The sequence below is a fragment of the Sander vitreus genome, chromosome 16, assembly GCF_031162955.1.
Source record: "Sander vitreus isolate 19-12246 chromosome 16, sanVit1, whole genome shotgun sequence".
In the NCBI taxonomy this organism is placed as follows: domain Eukaryota; kingdom Metazoa; phylum Chordata; class Actinopteri; order Perciformes; family Percidae; genus Sander; species Sander vitreus.
The window spans coordinates 30,295,494-30,318,894 of NC_135870.1; the positions used below are offsets into that span (position 1 = coordinate 30,295,494).

The following is a 23,401-nucleotide window of genomic DNA, read 5'->3' on the forward strand; positions in this document are numbered from 1 at the left end:
AAACATCGTAACAGTTCTGATTCCAAGGAAGAGGCATCAAAACAAATCCCTTGTCTTTGTTTGATCCGTCCCTGGGTCATTCTCAGCCGACTGCTCCCATCTGTTACAGATTTATGGCAGAAGTAAAAAAAAACAAAAAAAAAACAACCTCAAAACTTAATGGAAACAACAAAGAGTGATCTGTTCTTGAAAGAACATGGAATAACAGCGAGAACAGCTAAACAGTCTCAATAAAGTCTGCAGGCAAACTGTCTGTTTGATTGATTGGGTGATTCAGTATGGCTTTTCTATAAAGGTGGGGGTTCAACAGAGACCAGCCAATAGCCTGTTCTGCTTTGGATCTGGTTCCAGGTTAATAAAATACTGAGATATGCTAGGTTACGAGGCTAAAGAAGATCTCCCCAGATCTTTAGTCTCTTGTTGCTTTTTGTTTAGTAGCAACCAAACATTCGGGTGAGCAGGCTGCTCATTTTTAGACGCTGCTAGTTTTAATTCTTCTTCATCTCTTGCTTCAAATTTTGAGAGCCAAATTCAACGAGATTTGAAAATGTTTATATTAAATAAGCAGATTTGAAACTGCATTTAGATTCAATAAAATAGTATCAAACACCAGCCCAATTGGTACCATACCGACAACGCTCCTCCAGGGACTCAGTACTCTTCATTACTAAACTGGCCTGTATGTGTAAAATCTATGGAGTTTGCCTGTAACAGAAATATTAAAAAACTAATTCCATACAGGATAAAGATATAAAATTGCACAGTACATCTACTGTATACAGTGTATGTCTCTTCATCGCAAGTCTGTTCCTGTTCTGTCTTAGCTCAGCTGACAGATGTGGCATCTCTTTAGCCTAAGCCTTCTGTGTTTGGATAAACCAATACCTTTTAGAGCATCCATCAGCCTTTAGACTTGGAAGTGGTGGCAAAGCTTTTCTTTTCCCCAGCCGTGGCTTCTACAGCAGAAGTCCAAAGTTTTTCCAGGAAGGTGCGGTGCTTGTGGGATCTTCTGGTTTCCCGTGTTGGAAATTTGGCTAGTAATCTACTTTCACGTTCATAGCAGCAATAGGAGTATCTTGACTGTCACATTCAGAGCTCATGTTGTCTGAGCTAGCTTCGTCATTCTCATGGTCCAGTTCTGCTTTAAAATGATCTGATCCATGAATGGCACAACAAAGTAATTCCTCATCATCAGTAGCCTCAGATGCATCTTCTTGACCAGAGCTGTTGTTATTAAGACCCTCCAATATCAAAGAAAATGCTACTCTATCTATCTACCTACTCTATCCATGGCAACGGTCTGTTTTACAGATTTAACAGACCGTAGAATGCCATGATTGACCAATCAGAATGGAATATTCAACAAAAATGTGTAATAAAGGGGATATTGTTATGGACAAGTAGTTTGAGGGGTTTGGTTCTCTATTAGCATTGGGATTAAATTTGAAATATTGCCAAATAGGTGCTTTCACTTTCCTCGGCCATCGTCTTGCTGGTAGTCCTGCTACTCTGTGCTTGTGGCTCCGAGGTCCAGTGAGTGTCTGGCCGTCCCGTGTGGTCCCTGGAGGAGAAACGATGGCCCCTTGTGTCCATCAAGTTGTGCCTTTTGTTAACTCATCCACAGGGTTTCTCCTGGAGTCTACGTAATGCCAGTCACAAGGATCTGTGTGCTCTTGTGTACTTGAATACCTTACAGGCCTTTGCAGAACCTCAGTTACAGTGCAGCGACTCTGCTGCTGTCCGGAGCAGACACTTTATTTGGGCATCTGTCGTCCGACTAAGCCTTGACAGCAGGCTTAGTAGTTTAGAAGTTAGAGTTTTGTTATTTAATGAATGGGTCGATGAACTAAATGGGTTTTATTTGTATAAAAACAAAACAGCGGTGGGTAAGTAATGTATTGGGTGTATGCCCAACCATTGTGTAACACCGGAAACACAGACTACTGTGACATGCCCATGACATTGAGCCCAACTATATACCATGCACCCTGTTACATAGTAAAGTAGTATTTTGTCATATAATAAACTAATGTTTTGTCAGTAAACCAACAGAGAGAAGAAGTGAGCCGAGTTTCCTAAAGCCTGGTTACAGGCGTCACTTTAGACAGTGGCTGTGATTGATTATACATATCCACAGCTTTGGAAAATGAGGGATTGGGGCAAAAGGATGCTTTTCCATCCAAGGCTGAATAAGACTGCTGGCTGCTGCATTCCAACAGCCTGCTGCCTTGGCCATGAAAGGGCCCTTTGAGAGCTGAGAGGCCAGGCCACGGCTCCATCTACTGGGGTTTGCATAGAGGGCCCTCTGGCACACCTCAACACTTTCCTTCCCTCTCTTGTTCAAACTGCTCTGTGTGTGTGTGTGTGTGTGTGTGTGTGTGTGTGTGTGTGTGTGTGTGTGTGTGTGTGTGTGTGTGTGTGTGTGTGTGTGTTAACCTTTGTCTATGTTCTCCCCATCCTCCACCCCTCTACATTTGCTGCTCTCATTTCCAACCTTTCCTTGAGTTTTAGGCGAAGGTTGATTTAACAGCTTGCAGAGAGCAGACTGGAGTTATACAAACATTTTTAGAAGGCAGAGCTACTTTAGAAGCTGACATGATGTTGCTGGTTGAGTTAAACCCCAGTGCATGGAAGCAAATAACCACAGAGTGTCAAAGGAGGAAAACATTACTGAAAACCCAACCACTGCTGTTCTTCTCTCCAAGAATGTGAGTGCTTAATGAAGTGATATAAAGCTGCAAGCAGCCATTGTTTGTGATTGTGTTTTTTGAAATCAATATAGCTGTATGGAGTCCGTGGTTAAGTATGGTGAATGAAGCACATCCTGCTGAGCAACTGAATCGTTGAATAGCTTTTATGACAATGGTCACAAGGTGACGATGTGTACGAAGAGCACCTCACCCTACCACCTAACAAACTGGACTTAGAATGTGAAGAAGTGATATTGGACCCTTCTAGGGATGTCAATAAATATTCTAAATTAGTTTGGGCCAAAAGGTGGACCAGAAGATTCATCAGCGTCTGACAGAGGTGGGGATACAACACAGCCACACAGTGCAGGGAAAAGTAAATGCATGCAGTGGATTGAAAAAAATGGTTGAAAGGAGGCCAAAACTTCGATAAAAAGCTGCATTTTCACATTTAACCACATTAAAGTGGCCACACTTTGAGACTGCCAAATTGAATTTGCTTTAAATTTTCAGCATTATAAACTTTTACATGGCTCTTATAATTAATAAGCCCCCACAACACTAGCTTGTGTTGTGTGAAAGGCTGTCTTCATTCAGTGTAAAGTGCTCTAAAAGTATCGACACAACCAACTGCATTCTATCCGTTAATCTGGCACTTGACCTGATGCCGCTCAGACTACGTATATATTGCTATGGTCTCAGTGTAGCTGGCGGGGCGCGGGGGGGTGGGGGCACACATTATCTCTCCAGTCCAAACAAGTCAAGTCCTGGTCAAACTCCTTCTAATAGATATCCAATTCAGAGCGCACTGTGCCTCCTCTGTCCCTCTCAGCCGTCAGCCTCTCAGTTTTCTGTCATGGGAGTTATTCAGGGCCTCCTCAGTTACACTGATAAGTGCTTTCTTAAAAAGAAAGAACCACACTGCTGTTTTAAGGTTTATATTAACGGGGTCATTACATATGGACATCCCTACATTGTTCTCAAAACAATCATCTCAAATCAAAAAGTCATTTTTGGTTCTTTTTAATATGGTTCGGTTTGGATCTATGTGTTTTAATTACAGGATGTAATTTCCCCTAGGAATTAGGGGGATTGAAATTGCATCGATGCATCGCGATGCGGACCAGGATGATTCTGCATGGATGCAGTAACAGACCATAATCACTTATAGCCTACTGATGGTACTTGATGATTTTCCAGTCGCTATTTTTTTTGTTTTTGTCTGTTGTCTTCAGACTCCGCTACATTCAGGAAATATCTTTTATAAGAGCAGATACAATAAAAAGGGGAGTTTATTTTAGGGCTGCACAATATATTGTTTTTTTATCATCATCGTGATATCAATTGGCGCAATAAACGCATCGCGAAAGGCTGCGACACATCGTCAAAGACACTCAGAGTTGAGAGAAAATATTAGTAGAAAACTGCACTTTGAAATGTAACTGCTATTCTTTATTTAGTGGTGCTTTTTATTTAGTTCAATATTCAATTTGTTCAATAAAAGAATGTTGGAAATGATTTCCTTTCAAAATACAGAAAGCAGCAGAACTGGGAATACTTTAATATCTGTTTATTTTTCGCAAGGAATATCGTTATTGCGATATTCAACAACGTTATCACATATCGCATTATTTTCCTCATGTCATATCATACACCTGACCAAACTGGGCACAGCTCATACCAGCAGATCTGAGAGCTCTATCACACCCCACCAGACGCCATGTTTTAACTTCTTACTTCTTACACTAATCACAGAGAGGCTTTCTCACATGTAACGACCATAATATACATTCAGGCAACATCATCACATGCTGTTTCACAAAACACTCCACCACACGCCCAATCACATCCTCTGACCTTCATCTTTTATCCATTCCTCTATCAAACTACTACACCAAAGGTGATCGTGCCTTTTCCATTTTAGCTCCAACCCTCTGGAATCTTCTCCCTCAGTCGGTCAGGTCTGCTCAATCTCTGGACTGTTTTAAGCGTCTTTTAAAAACTCACCTTTATACATTAGCCTTTGTGTAAAGGGCTGCACCCCCTTTATGCTGTATTTTAAATCACATTATTTTTTTCTTCTTCAAAGGTATTGTGCATGTGTGCGTGAAGCATTTTGTAACTGCCTGATTTTAAAATTGCTATATAAAGTGTTACTTACTTGTTTACTTTCTCAAAGTCCATTCACATGTAACTTAACAACTATCAAGTCCCTGATTCAGAGTTATTCTGGAGCTCTTTATTGAGAAACCATTGAAAGTCTTCTCTGAAGTGGATTGAAAACATTAGTTTCATGTTCCAGTGTGGACGCTGACGTGTTTTGGTGGAGTACTTCTGTCCACAGGTAATGGTAGTAAAAAGTTGACTCCCTGATGCCTAAGACTTTATAGTTGTGTTTGTACATCAATACAAATCTGATCACAGGTGATGACTTAAAGACACAGTAGGTAAGACTTATGAAACTAACATTCTGTCATATCTGCTGAAACTGACCCTATGTTCCAGTAGAACTACAGGAAGCAGGTCATTAAAATAATCAGCTCCTCTGGCTCCACCTACAGCCTGGAGAGAGATTTACAACAATCCACAGTTCCCTGTTCAGATGCACCAATCAGGGCCAGGGGGGTGTCTAACTGTTCAGATGCACCAATCAGGGCCGGGGTGGTGTCTAACTGCGTGTCAATCACTGCTCACGCATTCATTCTCCCTTGTGGGGGGGAGGGGCTTAGGAGACCGTTTTTGGGCTTTAGCGGAAAGGGGGGGCTAAGTCCTGGATCTTCCCAATCCTACCTACAGCACCTTTAATGTGCCTTTTTACATTTCAACAATAACTATGTTGAAATGAGCGCAGTGATTCTTAATCTGGTTAAGATGAAGACGCATGTTGGCTGGTAACTTTAAAATGTAGCAGCCATGTTGCTGTGTAACCCAAAAAGATCGTTCAAAGCTTAGATTTTATATATTGCATCTATGCACAAATGTGTTTTCTTTTCATGCATCCATACAGCATAATGGCAATGGTGCTACATTTAGAGCCTTTCAAGCACCAAGCCCAAAAACTATAAAGTGTGTCCCGAGGGTCAGAGTAGAGGCGTGGGGTTTATCCACCATGGGGCATCGAGAACCGGTTCCAACTTGGAATTGTTTTAAAAATTATCATTCCAATGGAATTGTTTCTTTATTTGAATTGTTTTGGAATCGTTTCGAATCCGATCATCGGTTTCAAATTTAACACGCGCAAGTTTTGGTTTCCATAGCGACTCCGTACTGCCAGCAGGTACTTGTTGTGTTGCAGCCATGGAGCTCAGTAAGCGGTGTTCAGTAAGCTCGGTAAAACTGTAAACCACTTTTGAATCAAAATCAAATGTTCCTCTTATCTGTGAGATAAGCAAGTGACCCGTTTCAACTCCAGCCCTCTAAGAACCAGAATCAAAAGGAAGAATCGGAATAGGAATCAGAATGGTTCAAATAAAAACAATGCCCAACCCTCGGCCAGAACGTGCTCAGCGAGTTAAAGGCTGTATACTCATGAGGGTGGTGCTGACGGAAAGCTCATGGGAAACCCCAAAATGGAAAGAGTTGATCCTCTGGGGAGCATGAATGTGTGCGGTACATTTTACATGTTCTTAGAAAGAAGACATTTTGGCCCCTGATGACCCTAGAGGAACGGTAACCAACTTGACTAGGAATCATCCTCTGGTGATCATGAAAAGCTCAAATCTGACTACTAGCAGTCCCTGTTCAGGATGAACAAAGCAACCAACAAACAGGCAAAAAGGACTATAGCTCTCATCTGGAAGAAAACCTACAATCAGTGCTAGGATCAAGAATATATAAAATAATATGTCCATGGAGAGACTGACATATATATATATTTGGGGAAAAATCGAGAGGAAAAAAAAATCAAAGTCGTTTAAAAATGAAATCGTGAACAGAGGTGACTCGAGATCGCGGTTTTATGACGATTAATCGTGCAGGCCTACAAAACATTGTTAAAAAAAAGTGTTGTTGCTAAGAAACCAAATCTTTAAAAGATGTACTCATACTTTTCACTCTTCCCTGACAGAGTCAGTGGCTGAAGCAGAACTGTTGATGATGAGATAAGTGTGCAGTGTGGGCTGAGCACTTTGTTCCTGGTTGAAACAGGAATGGCTGACGTAGGACCAGCAGAAGACAGAGGGGGGGGAACTAGCCTTCCATGAACTTAATGACTGTTACTCACCACCACAAGCATGTATTATGAACCCGTGTAACGTGAGGTGTGTGTAAAATTATTGATTGATACATATAAATTGTGTATATTTCATTGATGTGATTATTTCCTGTAATACACTACCTGGAGAACACTTTTCAAGCCCATGGAGGGGTTTTAGGCAAGTGTCCTTCATATTCCCTTGCAAATTATATAATGTATCTATATCTTTATGCGTGTGAAGAAACTAAATGTTGGTGAACTGAGCTATCAGGGTAAGGGAGTGAAATGAAGCCAATTCAGACAAAAAACGAGAGTAGAAATCCTAAATTAGTACTCTCCCAAGCCAGTTAGGACTGGGGTGGATAGGCCTGTAACAATTATTATATAATTGTCCAACTGTCAATTTATTTTTACATAATCGCGGTTTCTTTGAACCCCCATAAAAGCTATAGGGGTCAGTGTATCTGATGGAAGCCCCTCGGGGGAAAACAAGCCAAACTGCTCTAAAGCTGAATACCATACCACCTCACTTAGTCACGTGGCTCCAACACCAAACAGTTCAAAAAATGTACTGCTACTCTGAGTATGAATTCATACATTCGTTTTGATACTCGTTTACTATAACTTACACGGTACTAAGTGTTAATGAATCTCATAGACATTATATATTTCATTCATCTGCTTATAAACATATTTGGGACAGATGTTCAATTTTGTCTTGCTTTCAATCAAAAATGTAATGCTTTAATAATTTCGTTCCTTGTGTTTGGTGTTTTAAAACTTTCTTGTGGCAGAGATAGAGGCAGTGATCTTTCCTGTTTCCTGTACGGGACTCTCACATCGCCTCAAAACACAATGACAAGTCTGATCCACGCGCACATGATTGGTCACCGCAGCGTGACATCGGGTTGCGTACGCACTACCCCCATTGATAATGAAAGACCTGCATTTTCTCCAGACCTCCTGGGTGTATGTGAACGCAGCCTAATGTGGCCTTTGTGTTAAGTGGACAGTATGCTTCAAACTAAGTGTCTCCCTTATGTCTTAGTTGACTAAGATTATTTTTCATAACTTTTTCATGCTGAATGATTTATTTCCAAGAGACTTGTGAGCACATCTCTGGTAAACACAAGATTTAAAGTGATGCGTTTGCATGATTCTTTGTGGAGAAACTCAGTTTTACAGATCTGTCGATGGTATCAACTAATCGATTAGTCGATGAAATTATATCAGTTAGAATTTCTTTATTCAAGGACAGCTCTAGTTTTTAGTTTGTTGAAACCTCCTTCCTCCACACCTTTCCTCCGTTGGAGGCGGGCATGCCCACATTCGTTTGAAGCATAATCAACTCTTAAGGCACCTAACTTTCTAAGCTCTCTGTTATTTTCTATGTCAAACCATGAACTCAAACTACTGTTATCTGAAATGTGAATCTATACCAATGTTGATGCACCATACAGAGTTGAGACGGTGGTGAAGTTCCTCTCAAACACAAACCATGTCCAGATGTATCTACTTTTATCCCACAGGCTCTCTATCACTGCTATCATCTAGACATAAACACACAAGCTTACAGTCTTTCTGACATAATGTATTATGGCCTTCTCTGAATTGTCAGATGGTATCACTTGCCTGCCATGGAATGTCCCCTTTACTGGCTCTGATGCTGTTTTCCAACCTTGGGAACCCTCATCACAGAGGCAGCTCACACAGGGGTAACTCCATCCCCGTGACAGAGTTACAACAACAATAGCTATCTAATAAAAAGGGAGGCACTTCCCCTCAAATATTTGGCCATTTGGTGTCTCAAAGACAAGACAATAAATGAGACTGAGAAGGTCGTGATGGGGGAAGAGCTGAGTCATTTGCATTTTATTGGCTCTCTGGTAAGCGTGTGCATACCAAGCTAGGTCTGGTGAAAACCAGGGTCAGCCTGCGAGAAAAAGAAGAGTGTTTGGATGCATGTAAAACAAAGCTCTAGTGTCAATTGTTACTCTTTCTCCAAACCAGCTCTTAGTCATTCTTTCCTTCACCCAAACAGTCAGAGGGAAGAGCAGGACTGGGGAGCCCAAAGGTCCCACTACAGCTGGAACAATCCCAACATGTTGCTGTACAATTCACTGTCTCAGAAAGAATTGCAATTAACAATGTAATTGTCTCTTTTAGTCAAATTTAAAAATATTTAGTTATTTATTTATTACTTTTTAAAACAAATGAAAGTTTTGAATGAATCCCAGGATACATATTTTAGTTATATATCACTGTCATGTGACCCAGATAATATAATAACACAAATACACAGCCTATGAAGTAAACCACGCCTCTTTATTATCATAAAACATGTTTTCTAACTGCCCCCCCGTCATATTTGTTGCTATGAACGTGTATAGGCTCAAGTGCCAACAACTAACAATTTAAATAATAATAAAAATATATAGACCAACCAATAATCACTTTTATAATTACAATTTGTCATATCTTAACAAAATCAATAATTACCAGTCATACTCCTTAAGACCTTAGCTCATGTTAGCAATTCATTGCGGTTAAACAAAGAAACCGCGATTATGAAAAAAATAATTACAGACAAACACTCAACGAAGCACAGTATTACAGAGATGTAGTTGTGAACAAGCTAGAAAACTCAGCTGCCATTTTCTTCTGAGCTGGTCCTCTATGATTAACAAAGCATCTGCTGAAGGAGAAGGGACAGGCCATTAGTTTGACAACCCTGCTGTTAACATATTTCCACAGAGCCATGGCACACTGTAAAGGCCAACAGCCTCTTACTGGGAGCTGTCTCAGTGCAACAGTCAATAGTTTCCCTATGGCCACATGTAAAACTCCTGTGGGCGGTAGCTGCAAAGATTCATCGATTAGTTGTCAATTATTTTATTAAATTTGCTCTAAATCGATTAATCGGTATGAGTCATTTTAAAAAAAAGTCAAGCTTCCCTGATGTCAGCGTGTTAAATGTGAATGTGTTGTAGTTTCTTCTCTCCTCTGGGACAGTAAACTGAAGATCTTTGAGTTGTGGACTAAACAAGACATTTGAGGACGTCATCTTGGGCTTTGGGGAACACTGATCCACATTTTTCACCATTTTCTGACATTTTAGAGACCAGACACCTCATCCATTCATCCAGATAATAATCCACACATTAATCCACAATGAGAATAATCGTTGGATGTAGCCCTAGAAGTCTATATCGATGACGATATATACAGGCATTTACAGGATTCTGCTGGATGTCCCTTACCTTCTGCTTTCTTTGTGTTGGTATTCTAAACTCCGGTTGATTTGGGAAACATCCTCCGAGCTAGAACTGACAATCTAATTATATTTATCTCTGTTTGGGGTAAAATTCTCATCACACACTCAACAGCCATTTTACTTCCAGAGCTCGCCTCCCCACGTACACATGTTCCACAGAAACGTTTTTTCTCCTATCCCAGAATGCTGTGTGGACTAGCCAGACCCTCCTCTGCAGCGCTGTGGAGGAAGGTCTGGCAAAGCGAGACTACATTAACTGTAACATAAAACTCTAAAAAAAAAATAAAAAAAATACTCCAACCCTTTTCTAAATGCTTTCATATAAAAAGTGCATCACACAGCTGTTTGTCTTTGTTTCCTATAAGGTCCACATCGTGGAGAAAAAGGCAATTTGGTGAAATACTGAATAATCAAGGACGAGTTGTGCACAGCTGCACATGTTTGGAAGTAACACTCTTTCTATTAATTCGGTTAAGAAGGAATGTGAGAGGGATCCAGAATCAAATATAAGCTACATAAATACAAAACGCCCCTCTGAAGACAGTTACACAGGTAGAGAAGTATGCACGGTCAAACACGAGAACACATCCCGGGACACTTAACAGGATAATTACGAACAGACTCAACAACAACGCCTGTGGCTCCAAATATCTTCAGATCCAAACAGACGATGGCCAGGCTCATGTTGGAATCCAACAAGATAAAATAAATACCACAGCCTCTTCCTCTCCCGGGAAACGCAGATACAAAATAGACTTTATGTTGTCTACAGCATACATATTCTTGATTAATAACTGTTGTGACAAAATGTCAATATACAACCTGAGACACAAAGGTCTGGCAGCTTCAGCGGTGCTTTGGCTGGCCTTTGACCTCTGAGTGTGTGTAGAGGGGTTGAGAGGGTGGGGCTGTCCCTCACTTAACAGACTATACAATTTATGTAACACAGTTCGAGAGGTGATCCAGCCAACTTCCTAACCAAACAACTGATACAACCTTCCAACACACTGAGGGGAGTGTGTTTCAGACCTGTGCTGCCTGCCTTTCTATGAAAACCCAGCCAGACTAATTCACACAGACATGTTCCACCTCCTCAAGTCCCCACGCTCTATAAATTCACCTCATTTGCCAAAATGAATTTTTTTAGTCATTAGGGACACAGGTGGAAAATCCACTCCACACAGGAAGTAACAAATTCACCTCCCATTATAAAGATCCTCCCAGAGTGATAAGTCCATCCAGAGAGCACCAGTGACGGCTCACTACCCCCACCCCCACCACTGAGTAAAGGCCATTATATATCCAAAGTAGTACTGGTTAGAGGCCATCTATCTGAGGCTAAATGGAACTTTTCACTGCTCTCAGACTGTCACACCTCCATCTGAGTATTAACTGCATTTGCTTTAGAGGGGGCTGACAGTCACACCCATTTTCTGCACTAATCGGCCCAGTAAGGTAGGTGTAATAGGTGTAAAAACAGGCAGTGTGTTTGCCAGACAACAATAGGACAGGATTAAAAACACTCTCAAGAGCCTGGTGTGGGCATCGACATATGAACCAAACAGTCCACAGTGAAGGCTATCCACAGATGGGGACTCAAGTCTGAGACTCGGACTCGAGTCACACTTAAGTCGCACAAACAGCTGACTTCAGACTTGACTCGAACTCGAGCTTCGAGACTCGTCAACAACCTGTTTTCATGCAATTATTGCTTTTTAAATCTAAATGTATTCATGTATTCTATTTTCGGGGAAATGTATGACGAGCTACATGTCCCCTGCCCTTTGCCATAATGTGCAACATAACGCCTTATGTGCGCACACTCACCAAGCAACCTGGAGTTGTGTCTTTTCTCATTAGTTTTGCTTTCAATAACTTCATCATCTCGGACTTCATCAGGCATCTCAAAACGCACCCAGATAGGTCAGTCACTCACACGCTAATGTGAAAGAGACGTTACATTTAGCATATATAATCACAGGTAACAAGCTAACCATCACTAAGTGTTGTGCTAATGCTGGGAACATGCCCATTGTATCTTTATAGTTGTGTCCATATGAAGTGACAGCCTTAGGTTAATATTTCACCAGGTCAGAGGTCTAGAGGGATGTGTTAAGTAGACCCCATAAAGTTATCCTACAGCTGATGTTGATACTGTACTGTCTGGATGGAGCTACAGGACATGTTTTCAATTCATAAGATTTAACAATACAGTGTTAGGGACAGATCAGATGGCCAGAGACTGGAGACTTGACTTGGACTCGAGCTCAAAGACTTGAGACTTGACTTGGACTTCCAAAAAAATGACTTGTGAACATCTCTGAGGCCACCAAAATGCTACAATGTGGCTAAAGGCCATTTTATGCTTCTGCGTTGAATCAACGGCGTACCCCCGCAGACCCCTCTGCTTCTACGCCGGACCCTACGCCGTAGCCTGACGCACACCTCTCGAAAAATTTAACTACACGACACGTGGCTCGGCCGTGGCTTGGTAGCGTTGCATTTCCCCCGACTCATTTCCTGGTTCTCCTTCTCCATTAACAACATGAAATCAAGGAGAGGGTTAACTTCTCCTGCTCCAGATGTTCCACCGTGGTCAGAAAGAACAGAGGAGACTCTTTGTTTTTCTCACTAGGACTCTAGAGTCGCTGCTCGCTCTGAAGCTAATCACCGTCACTCTCTCACTCCCTCGCTCTATCACCCACTCCCCACACACACACACACACACACACGTGCCGGCTCGACACACACACACCAGCGCACAAGTATAAACATCAGACCACTTACGTAGACTACGGCGAAAGCTCTGCGTGGAGCCTCCGCAGAACCATAAAACAGGCTTTAGGCTGCCAGTATGCTTAAACAGAAGTGCTTGGTAGATGTTCCAACAGGGAAGGAACTACGCCCCCCTTAATATCAGAGGGTGGGCAGCTTTAAGTACCTTGGTGTCCACATCACAGAGGGTCTGACTGGGACCCTGCATACTGACTCAGTGGTGAGCAAGGCAAGGCAGAGACCGTTTCACCTCAATCACCTGAGTACCCGGGACATCACTGCCTGTTATGGACACAGAACAGGACCACAAGGCCCTGCAGAGAGTGCTTTGTTTAGCTGAATAGGCGGTGCCCTACTCTGCCTAAAGCATATTTACACCAGGCGCTGCAAACCACCCGGGTAACAGCCTTTTCACCCTGTTGATGTCAGGAAGAAGGTAGCAGATCCACCAGGCAGCACTGAGAGGCTCAGGAGGAGCTGCTACCCTCAGATCACTAGGACACCCCCACCCCCTTCAGTGTCTCCGCTATCTATTTTTGCAAGGGCTCCGCCGCTGCATCCAGGGTTTAGGGTCGCCCAGGACGATTGTGAAGAAATGCAAACAAGCGAGAGCTTTTTTCCCTTATCCCAAGACAGATACGCAGTGCAGCCAGACTCCAGCGCTGACACAGCGCTGTGGATATAGGTCTGGCATTGCGACACTAGCCCAAAACTGACAACTGCACGACCACATATGCTGCAGCAGTGATAATGTTGATTGTTGTAAGCCATTGACAAATTCCTGATAGGTTCCCCGACACTGAGAAGAACCATTTCTCACCTCACCTACAAGTACAGGCATTCTTATAAAACCTTCCTGACCCATTTGATGTTTCTGTTCAGTATACAGTATGGCGCCCTCAAACCTGCGGGCTGGCCACATCTACATTAAAGCACACACATTCAAAAATGCATCCGTGTCTTTATCTTCTATCTTCGTTCTACGTTCAAAAGTGCTCTGCTATTGTTAGTTTTCTTCCCTCTTTTCTTCAGCACTTCAGCGCGGCCTGGTACTCTGATGCAAACTGTCTGTCCTGTTTACACTCAACAATAAACACACATAAAACACACCATGAAGCGATAGAGGAACACAGGGATCTAGTCTGCCTTTCCTCCTACAAACACTTTGTGGGCCTCGTCTTGTGTTTCTGCTCACCAGCTCCAGTAATCAGCAGCATATGTTAGCATTAATGCCTCTCTGGTTTCTTTTCAAAACACAATCAAGATAAGGGCCATCTATGAGGTTATCGCATGCTGTTAGAAGCAGCAGCACTGGTACAGTTGTATTAAAGCCTAGCTCTATGATTATTTAAACAACTGATCACCACGTTAACAGGAAGTCTGTACAAAAAGCCAGCAAACTAATATGTCTTGAACACACCGCTTGTGGCCCAGCAGTATGCTAACAGTCCATCCTGTCAACACAGAGCCCCGTCCATGGGAATGGCTTGCACTGCTCTAATTAGTCCCAGATCCAGGAATATAATTAGAACCAGAGCAGAGACACACCAACACACAGCAGTATACTTCCTGTTAGTCATTTGTCACCTCACATCAACAAATACAGGACAGTGTTAAAATCCTCCTAAGGGGCACTGTGGTTTCCAGCTGAGCATTTCGTTATTGCAATGTTTTTTTCTTTAAATGTATTATGTAATTGATTTACTTTTATGCACAAATGAAAGGAAGCCTGTGCAGTAGCCTACAGCGCTATAGATCAGTGGTTCCCAATCCCTGGGCCTTAATACCTTATACCATATATAATGGTATAAGGTATTAAAAACTACTTCTGTTGTATTATACTAGGGCTGCACAATATATCGTTTTTTTGTATAAACATCGCGAAAGGCTGCGACATATCGTGATAGACACAAAACAGTAGAAAACTCATTATTACATTACTTTTTTTAATGCTGCCATTTATATTCAATATAATGTAAAATGTGTTCATTAAAAGAATGTTTTGGAAATGATTTATTTGTATTTGTTTTAAATTCAATATGCTGTTTGTTGTATTTCAGCAGAATACTGCAAGCAGCAGAACTGACTTCACTTTAATATTTGTTTATTTATCGTGAGTAATATCGTCATCGCCATATTCAACAACATTATCGCATACCACATATTTTCCTCATATCATGCAGCCCTATTTCACTTGGACTTGGTGCAGTCTGTCGCAGCCCAACAACAATATACTGATTTGTAGCGAAAGTAGGTCATCAGTTTGCTGTTAACCAGTCCGACACCGCAGCTTGTTTGTTTGTCCACTGTTCATCTTGCCTGCTCTCACCATGATTCGGTAGCATCTGTTTGGTGGGGGGGGGGGACTAGCCAGACCTTCCGCCACAGCGCTGTGGAGGAGGGTCTGGCTAGTCCACACAGCATTCTGGGATGGGAGAAAAATGTGCTCTGGTTTATTGGCATTTCTTTAAACCAATCACAATCGTCTTGGGCGGGGCTAAGCTCCAGACGGAGCCACGGTGCCTCTGCTAAATAGTCTCAGGAAGGAACTTGTTTTGGTGGAACATGTGTACGTTCAAAAGTAGTTTTAGTCGTGCAACAGAAAACTCCGATTGGACAGATAGTCTAGCTAGCTGTCTGGATTTACCCTGCAGAGATCTGAGGAGCAGTTAACCAAAAATTAGCCTAGTGGCTAACTGATGAGGGCCCGGCTTGAGCCAGTCCCCAAAAATAACCCTAAAGACATTTGCCACAGGGCTTTGGGGGAGACACTGTGTACACACAGTTTTAGTTGTGAATCTGTGAAGTAGCCCCAAGAGTTGTAGTTTTGTCACCACTCAATTGCATTTTAAATGTTAAAAAAAAACATAGGGTCTGGATATTTCTGGGCTCTGGCTGTCTGTAAAGCTCTGTGTATATCAACAAAATAACACCCTGCAGCCTTCCTGGAGCTGCTTCACACTCCTTTGAGTGTGTGTCACCAGCCAGCAATTAGCTGCAGCTCAGAACAAAGCCAGCACTGTTGCTGTGAGCATGACTCGGCACTAGCACTGATGGAAGAAGGGCTATCAAACCCTGTGATAACGCAAATAGAAAAGGAATATTAAAATAACTGAGGGTGAAATTTGGAAGAAGAAAAACAAACTGTTACTACTGTAATTAATAAAACCACAATCCCAGCTGTTGGGTAGGACTGTGCAATTAATTACATTTTTAATCGTGATTAGGATTTCAGCTCCTAATGATCACAAACATGATCATTTTGCACGTTACCTTTTGCAAGTAAGCTTTTATTTTGTCTTGTGTTGTGAATAAAAACTAATTAGTTCAAATGGGAAAAGTATGAAGGCAAATATCACAGTTCTAGGTGTTTTCACGGTGGAGTTGTTTAACTTTGTCGCGGTTTTTTAAGTTCAATAATTACAACATCTTTCCAAAAGTCAATGAGTTATGGTAAAAAAATAATTGTCATTTCAATTTTGACCAAAATAATCGAGATTCAGATTTGTTCCATAACCGAGCAGCCCACCTGTTGGGTGGGAGGGGCGGTACACGTGATGGGACTTTTCACCAATTAAGACTTCTAAACCAAAAAACTACACAACTGTTCCAGCAGGACTGGACGATGGCGTATTAGGGCCCATCTAAGGAGAAAAATAAAAAATTACGGAGCCAAGGGAGGGGGGTAAGATGCCGAGATTCAAGTAGTAAATGTACGAGGAAAAAACTCACAAATGTACGAGGAAAACGTAGGAACCACATGACTTCAGGGTCACCACAGACGCCACCGCTTACAGAGAATTATACCTGAGATTGCAATCAGATATAACTATAAGGAAATATTAGTAACCCGGACTACTCCCCACCCCACACTGGTCCAACAGCAGAGCACTTTCTCCAAAAGGTTCGACAGCTTTGATTTCACACAGACCGTTACAGGAAATCCTTCCTGTCACAAGCCATACAACTGTTAAACCCTTCTCCACTGAGTATCTATCTATCTATCTATCTATCTATTTTTGACCTAGTATCACCATATTATAATAAGCATTCAGACTTTGAACAGACATTGCTGTGAATTGCGTGCTCCAGCCGAGTTTGGGCTTGGGTAGTTTTTGCTATACTAGCTTAAAGGAGAATTCCGGCCAATTTTTATGTTAATCTTGATCGCTATAGCTACGCAAGTATGTTCAATAGAAGAAAAAAAACGACCCGAATCAGTGCAGGTAACATGGAGAAGCTGCAGCTGCGTACTACAAGCGTCCCCTGAGCTAAAACGGCAGTGGTCGGGGCAAGTTTTAGAGCGCCTTTGTGCCTCTTAACAGATACAAAATGCAATTAATATGTCTGTGCCACATGAACAGGGCCCTAACGTGACAACAAGATGCGTTTTCAACTCAGACATTGTTTAAATTCACCTACCCTGGTCCCTGTCTCGATCCGATTCCATTATTACTGTAAGGTCTTTCCTTTGCACTGGTGCCTGTCTTTCCAGCCATCTGAAGGCAGCAGGGATCTGTTCCCTCTGCATCTCTTACTGGAGTGATGATGTCACTGTCAAGTGAGTGAGTGTGCCGTTAAGTGACCTGTGATACTGTCATTGAGAGACAAGTACTTATATTATGTTTTATCGTCCTCTCAAGACGAATATTATGCAAAAATGATCTCAGTGAGTTACTTAAAAACGTCTGGCTCCCTAAGGACCAACCGTTCCTGCCAGTCTATCCCCAGATGTCTCCATCCCAAACACCGGCTACAAAACTGGACGTGGCTCAGACCCAACAGTTGCTGTGCTGTTCCGTTGGACTGCCCCGTTGGTGAAATATGGGTAGGCAATTTGCGGGAGAATTTTTACTTGATGAATGAAGGACATGGCAGATTCGCATTGGGATTTAGATGACAGACGACCTCCTCAATTATTACAAATTACTAGAGGGTCCCTAGGTAATACATGTCCCGTGTGAATAGGGCTTTAATGTAGAAATAGATTCCTTGCTCCAAAAATTGAGGGAAAACCCAGGGCCCCGAACACTTCCCTCACATTTCCACAAACTGTGGATTAATGGACTGACCTCTGGCTAACTCCTCTGGCGTGTCCAGTGGTGCTATGCATTGCTTCACTTCACAGCTAGACAGGGAAGTGGAAGCCAGGAAAGGAGGTAAAACCAGGGTGTAATACAGTAGATGGTGCGGGCAATAAAACTTTGGGAAAAGTTTGTACAGTGTGTGCCATGCAACAGTTATTCAAAGCCATTAGTTCATATAGCACATCAAACCACAGACAGGTTCCGCCCAGTAGTGGCACATGTAATGTTTTTTAGTTAAGATGCGTCTAGTTTGATTGGCGGGGCACCTGATTACAATAGAATGACTACTTTATTTCCCCTAACTAAGAATGAGAGCCTGCATTAATCACTCTCACCTGCTGTTTTATGTCTGCTTTCAGGAAAGGAGCATATGAGCAACACTCACAAAAATAACCTGCATAGAATGAAGCAACAAGTTGTGTTCAGGGCTCCCCCAGAAAAGTTGTTCAGCCTGGTGGCTAACTGACGAGGGCCCGGCTTGGGCCAGTCCCAGACTGATGGCAGCGTTAATGTAGAGCCCAATAGTTTCTGTGATAACAGAATCATGGACGGAATCGCTAAATTGAGAATTAATAAAAAGCTATAAGACAGATTCCATAGGACCGTACATTCAGTCAGTGCTAAAATCTGACTGGAGATTTGAAAATATGACTAAGGTCTAAGTTTCCCACCGAGCCGTAAAAAATGTGTTTTAAAAAAGGTCTAAAAATACATTACAAAATAATTCCCAGTGGCTTAGGCGTGGTGGGGGGCAACTTAGGCCCGGTGGGCTACCAGGCTTGCAAAACAGTGGGGGGAAACACTGGTATTATTAAATGGAAAGTACACTTGTTATAATACAATTGTAGTTGAATACGGCTACATCACTTAAAATGCAGCTGGGCTGGTATTTCAGAATCCCCAACAGGCTTTTGTTAAACATGATCACAGGGGTGATAATGCTCTTAAACCCCCCCACAGCAAAGGAAGGCCCTCTGGCCACATTCTCACCAGCAGCAGATCTGCCTTTCTACTCTGACCCCAACACGGTGAGTCATACGGCTGGGAGTACTACTCATTAGTAGCCTACGCTTCCACGTCATTCACAGCTGCTGCCTGGGCTTTCTCCGTACAACGCTCTCTCATCATTCTAGTTCTTAACTTGTAATTCAAATCACTCACACAGATGCTTTCAAAACACTTTAAATGCTGACCACTCAACCTGCACGTTGAGTCGGTCTGTATCATTCTGGGAAGTCAGGGATTTCATCCAAAGACTGTTCCTTCTTCAACACGCTAGGACAACAGCCGGTGCAAAGCCAAAGAGAACTTTCCATTGTCAATGTGTATTCTATACAGTGTTCTGGTGAACCCTCGTGTTGTCTTCCTGTCAACCATGAACTTGTTGTCCTTCATATGTACATATGAAGTACATTATTACAAATAATAATGTTTTTGGTGCTTTTTTCAATGCATTTGACGCTTTAAAAAAAGTTGTTGTCACTTTTCTCAGCGTTTTTTTTAATTCATGGTCAATAAACCTAATTTATATGACATTATACCTACTTTATGAGTTTAAAAAAAGCAGAAGTTATGAATTATTTTGACTAATAGTTAAGATCAGAGGATGTCGAGTGAATCACAGACAGGTTTATGTCAAAGTTTAGTCACAATACTGTTCTAAAACCATTTAAACCTTTTTTTTCTTCAAATGCTATATCATTAAATAAAACACCCAGAAATTCAATGAAAGCAATCATTCATTTTACCTGCATCCATGTTATTTTGGGAAATTTGTATATATATTTCTGATATATGGTCATTTTCAAGACAGGCACAAGTGATACATTCACATGACATAATATGATGTTCAGGTAGTTTCTATGTGAAATGTTGAAGCTCATATGTTAAAACTAAAATGCCACATGTGAGTCTTTTCTTTTCATGCCACTTTCTACTTCTACTCCGCTACATTTCAGAGAGAAATATTGTACTTTTTACTCCACTACATTCATCTGTTCCAGCTTTAGTTACTAGTTACTTTAGTTACTCCACTACATTCATCTGTTCCAGCTTTAGTTACTAGTTACTTTAGTTACTCCACTACATTCATCTGTTACAGCTTTAGTTACTAGTTACTTTAGTTACTCCACTACATTCATCTGTTCCAGCTTTAGTTACTAGTTACTTTAGTTACTCCACTACATTCATCTGTTCCAGCTTTAGTTACTAGTTACTTTACACATTAAGATTTCTGCACACTAAACACATGTAGTTTATAAAATCTGATGTTTGATTCTAAAGTAAACTAACCAACAATATAACGGCTACAAGTCCAGCTGAGATGATCAGACCATTAAACACACACCTGGTTGGATCCTTTACACTTTACACAATGTTTTAATACAACAACTACATTTTCATGATGATACTAACAGACTTTTACTGAAGGAACATTTTCAATGCAGGACTGTAACTTGTAACAGAGTATTTTTACAGTGTGGTATTAGTACTTTAACTACAGTAATCAGAATACTTCTTCCACTGCTGCATTTGATACATTCAAATATAGAGATGTGTACATTAATGAACTTTAAAGATATAAGAGACAAAAGGAGATGGGCAAATGATGGGCACATTTACTGATGTATGAATATGAAATAAGTTACCATATAAGGACATGTGGTGCCTTTGTGTTCACTGTGTCTTTTAACTCATCATATGAAGAAATGCTGGGGGCAAAGGTGCTAATCATTTAGTCCCCCCCCCCACACCCTTTTCACTTCATACCAAATGGTAAGTCCTCAAAGCCAGAGCTGAAAACAGGAAGTGTCCGCGGCTCTCGCCCCCCCGCAGGGGGAGTAAATGAATTAGCATGAGTGACAAAAGACGCGAGATCACCGTGAGCTATGCGTCCAATCAACATGACAACGACACGGCGGCGCTTTGAGTCCGACACAGGCAGCTTTCTCGGGGGGAGAATACATGTCAACAAGCCCGGAGAGGACAAAGAGGGTTTAAGTGATCACATAAACCTATATGGGGGGGAGAGAGAGAGAGAGACCCCCCTCTCCCCTCCCCCTGCCCTGAAAACTACCACAAACATCTGAAACATTACGGGGAAATGCGCGTGAACAAATGCTTAAAAGGGCAAACAAGACAGTTAACTACCATGTTCTTAAATAAACGCTCAGCCGTTTTAGAAACTTAATTAAGGGGGCTGCCTTTTCATGAACGTACGTGTGTGTGTGTGTGTGTGTGTGTGTGTGTGTGTGTCTCAGTCATGAAAGTATTTGATGCAGTTGTAAAGGATGCAGTGTCTTCGTATTAAGCACTAAGCCTATATGAGCCTTTTCTGCTGATGGGATGTGAGTTCTCCAAAGGAGAACAGGACTGTGGATGTGATACGACTCTGTAAACTGTATACCTCAACTACAGCAAGAACAAAGTCAAGAGGAAAAAGGCTCCATCTATTGTGTAAGACCATTTCTCAACGCACTGGACGCATAAAGAGCACACAGGAATGGCCAAAGCTCTGCACAGCTGAATGTGAAGGAAGGTGATCGGAAACTTAGTCAGTGTTGTGCCTGTTGGCTGGACTGTAGAGGCTACATGGTAAGTGCGTCACTGCCCTGTTTCATCCTGTGCTTTATCTTTTAAAATTAAAGTATAAAAGAGACTTACCGTCACATCTAAGACATGGAAACAAGGAAAGCATCCAGAGCAAACTCTTCAGGCACGTAGCCATAGCACCAGTTTCCACTCACTAACGTGCGCAGGGAAATATAAAAATAAAATTAAAAAAAAATGAGACGGAAGGTAATTGCATCCAGTTTTTAGGAGCTGGGCTTCTTCTGCTGGACCTTTTCTTCTTCTTGTTGTTTTCCAAGTCAGCAGCCGGAGAGAAAGCGCACTTTCCAGGTGGCGGAGGAGTCCGACATGGAGGAGCGGGAAAGATGCGGGTTCGGAGGGGGAAACAGAGCCGCGTGCATCCCGTGTGCTGTCCGCCAGAGACGTCGAGAGCCGCGCGGCTTCTTCAAAGCTGCTGCTCCCAAAGTGGCCTCTGTCCTCGCGCAGAAACCGAGCGAGTTTGGAGAAGTGGAGCGGACGCACGCGCGAGCTTACACGCACACGCTTACGTATTGGTAGAGGGCCCCATCTAGAGACAGAACCAAGGTAGCTTAACAGCAGCTGAGCCTATAGGAAACGGGGTGTCCAACTACTGTTTAATGAAGCGCCAGGCTCTACCTTAACATCAGTGGTGGAAGAAGTATTTAGATCCTTTACTTCAGTAAAAGTAGGCCTACTAATACCACACTGTAAAAATACAAGTACAGGCCTGGCCTGCATAAAAAATGTTACTTAAGTAAAAGTATGTAAGTATCATAAGGAAAATGTAGCCTACTTAAAGTATTATAAGTAAAAGTAGGCTATGGGTGCAGAAAAATCCTCCCATTGTGTAAAGAGTAAAGGATCCAACCAGGTGTGTGTGTAATGGTCTGATCATCTCAGCTGGACTTGTAGCCGTTATATTGTTGGTTAGTTTACTTTAGAATCAAACATCAGATTTTATAAACTACATGTGTTTAGTGTGCAGAAATCTTAATGTGTAAAGTAACTAGTAACTAAAGCTGGAACAGATGAATGTAGTGGAGTAACTAAAGTAACTAGTAACTAAAGCTGGAACAGATGAATGTAGTGGAGTAACTAAAGTACAATATTTCTCTCTGAAATGTAGCGGAGTAGAAGTAGAAAGTGGCATGAAAAGTAAAGTACAAGTACCTCAACATTTGGACTCAAGTACAGTACTGGAGTAAATGTACTTAGTTACATTCCAGCACTGATTAACATAATACTCATTCTCTCCATTCTTACAATACACCTTTGTAGAAATCATACAGGCTAAATATTTGACCTAATGTCTGGACTTGTATTATATTTAGGTTAGGATTATACTTTCATACCCACTACAATAGACATTCACTGAGATAGGGTAAAGTGTATGAATATTCCCACTAATGGTGGTTTGAACCAGGCCTGATGACAGTTTTGTTGTTGTTGATCCTTTGGAACATGATATTTTATTAATTCAACTGTTCAATTGTCTGTAAATGTAAGCACATATGGCGTCAGATGTTGAATGAAGTAGCCTATACACGGTTTAAATCTCCTGTAAACTGTTCATGTTCCTACATAACTTCTGTTCGCATGATGTCTTCAGGGAGTGAAAAAAAATGGGTATGTTGCTTCTTACCTACATGACATATTCACGTTACATTTGACTTTGTACATAATATAAAGTATATTATACTAGACAGTTTGCGCCTTTTAATTGTTCCCTAATCTCTACATTTCCTAACTGAGCTCTTGAAATATGTTACCTCTCTAACCCCAAAGTGCT

General features: G+C 41.7%; 1 protein-coding gene and 1 long non-coding RNA gene across 2 annotated transcripts in view; one reads left to right on the forward strand and one right to left on the reverse strand.

The window, feature by feature from the left end:
- The window catches only part of ror2 (receptor tyrosine kinase-like orphan receptor 2), a 58,802-nt gene extending 36,903 nt beyond the window's left edge, over nucleotides 1-21,899 (reverse strand). Inside the window, exon 1 of the mRNA XM_078272027.1 lies at nucleotides 21,685-21,899. Coding sequence (XP_078128153.1) covers nucleotides 21,685-21,748 — 64 coding nt within the window. The 5' untranslated portion in view covers nucleotides 21,749-21,899. The remainder of the gene's footprint in view (nucleotides 1-21,684) is intronic.
- Nucleotides 21,114-23,315, forward strand: LOC144531755 (uncharacterized). The gene is made up of 2 exons (XR_013503248.1): nucleotides 21,114-21,615; nucleotides 21,891-23,315. It is a non-coding gene; the product is annotated as an uncharacterized LOC144531755 (long non-coding RNA).
- The last annotated feature ends 86 nt before the right edge of the window (nucleotides 23,316-23,401 follow it).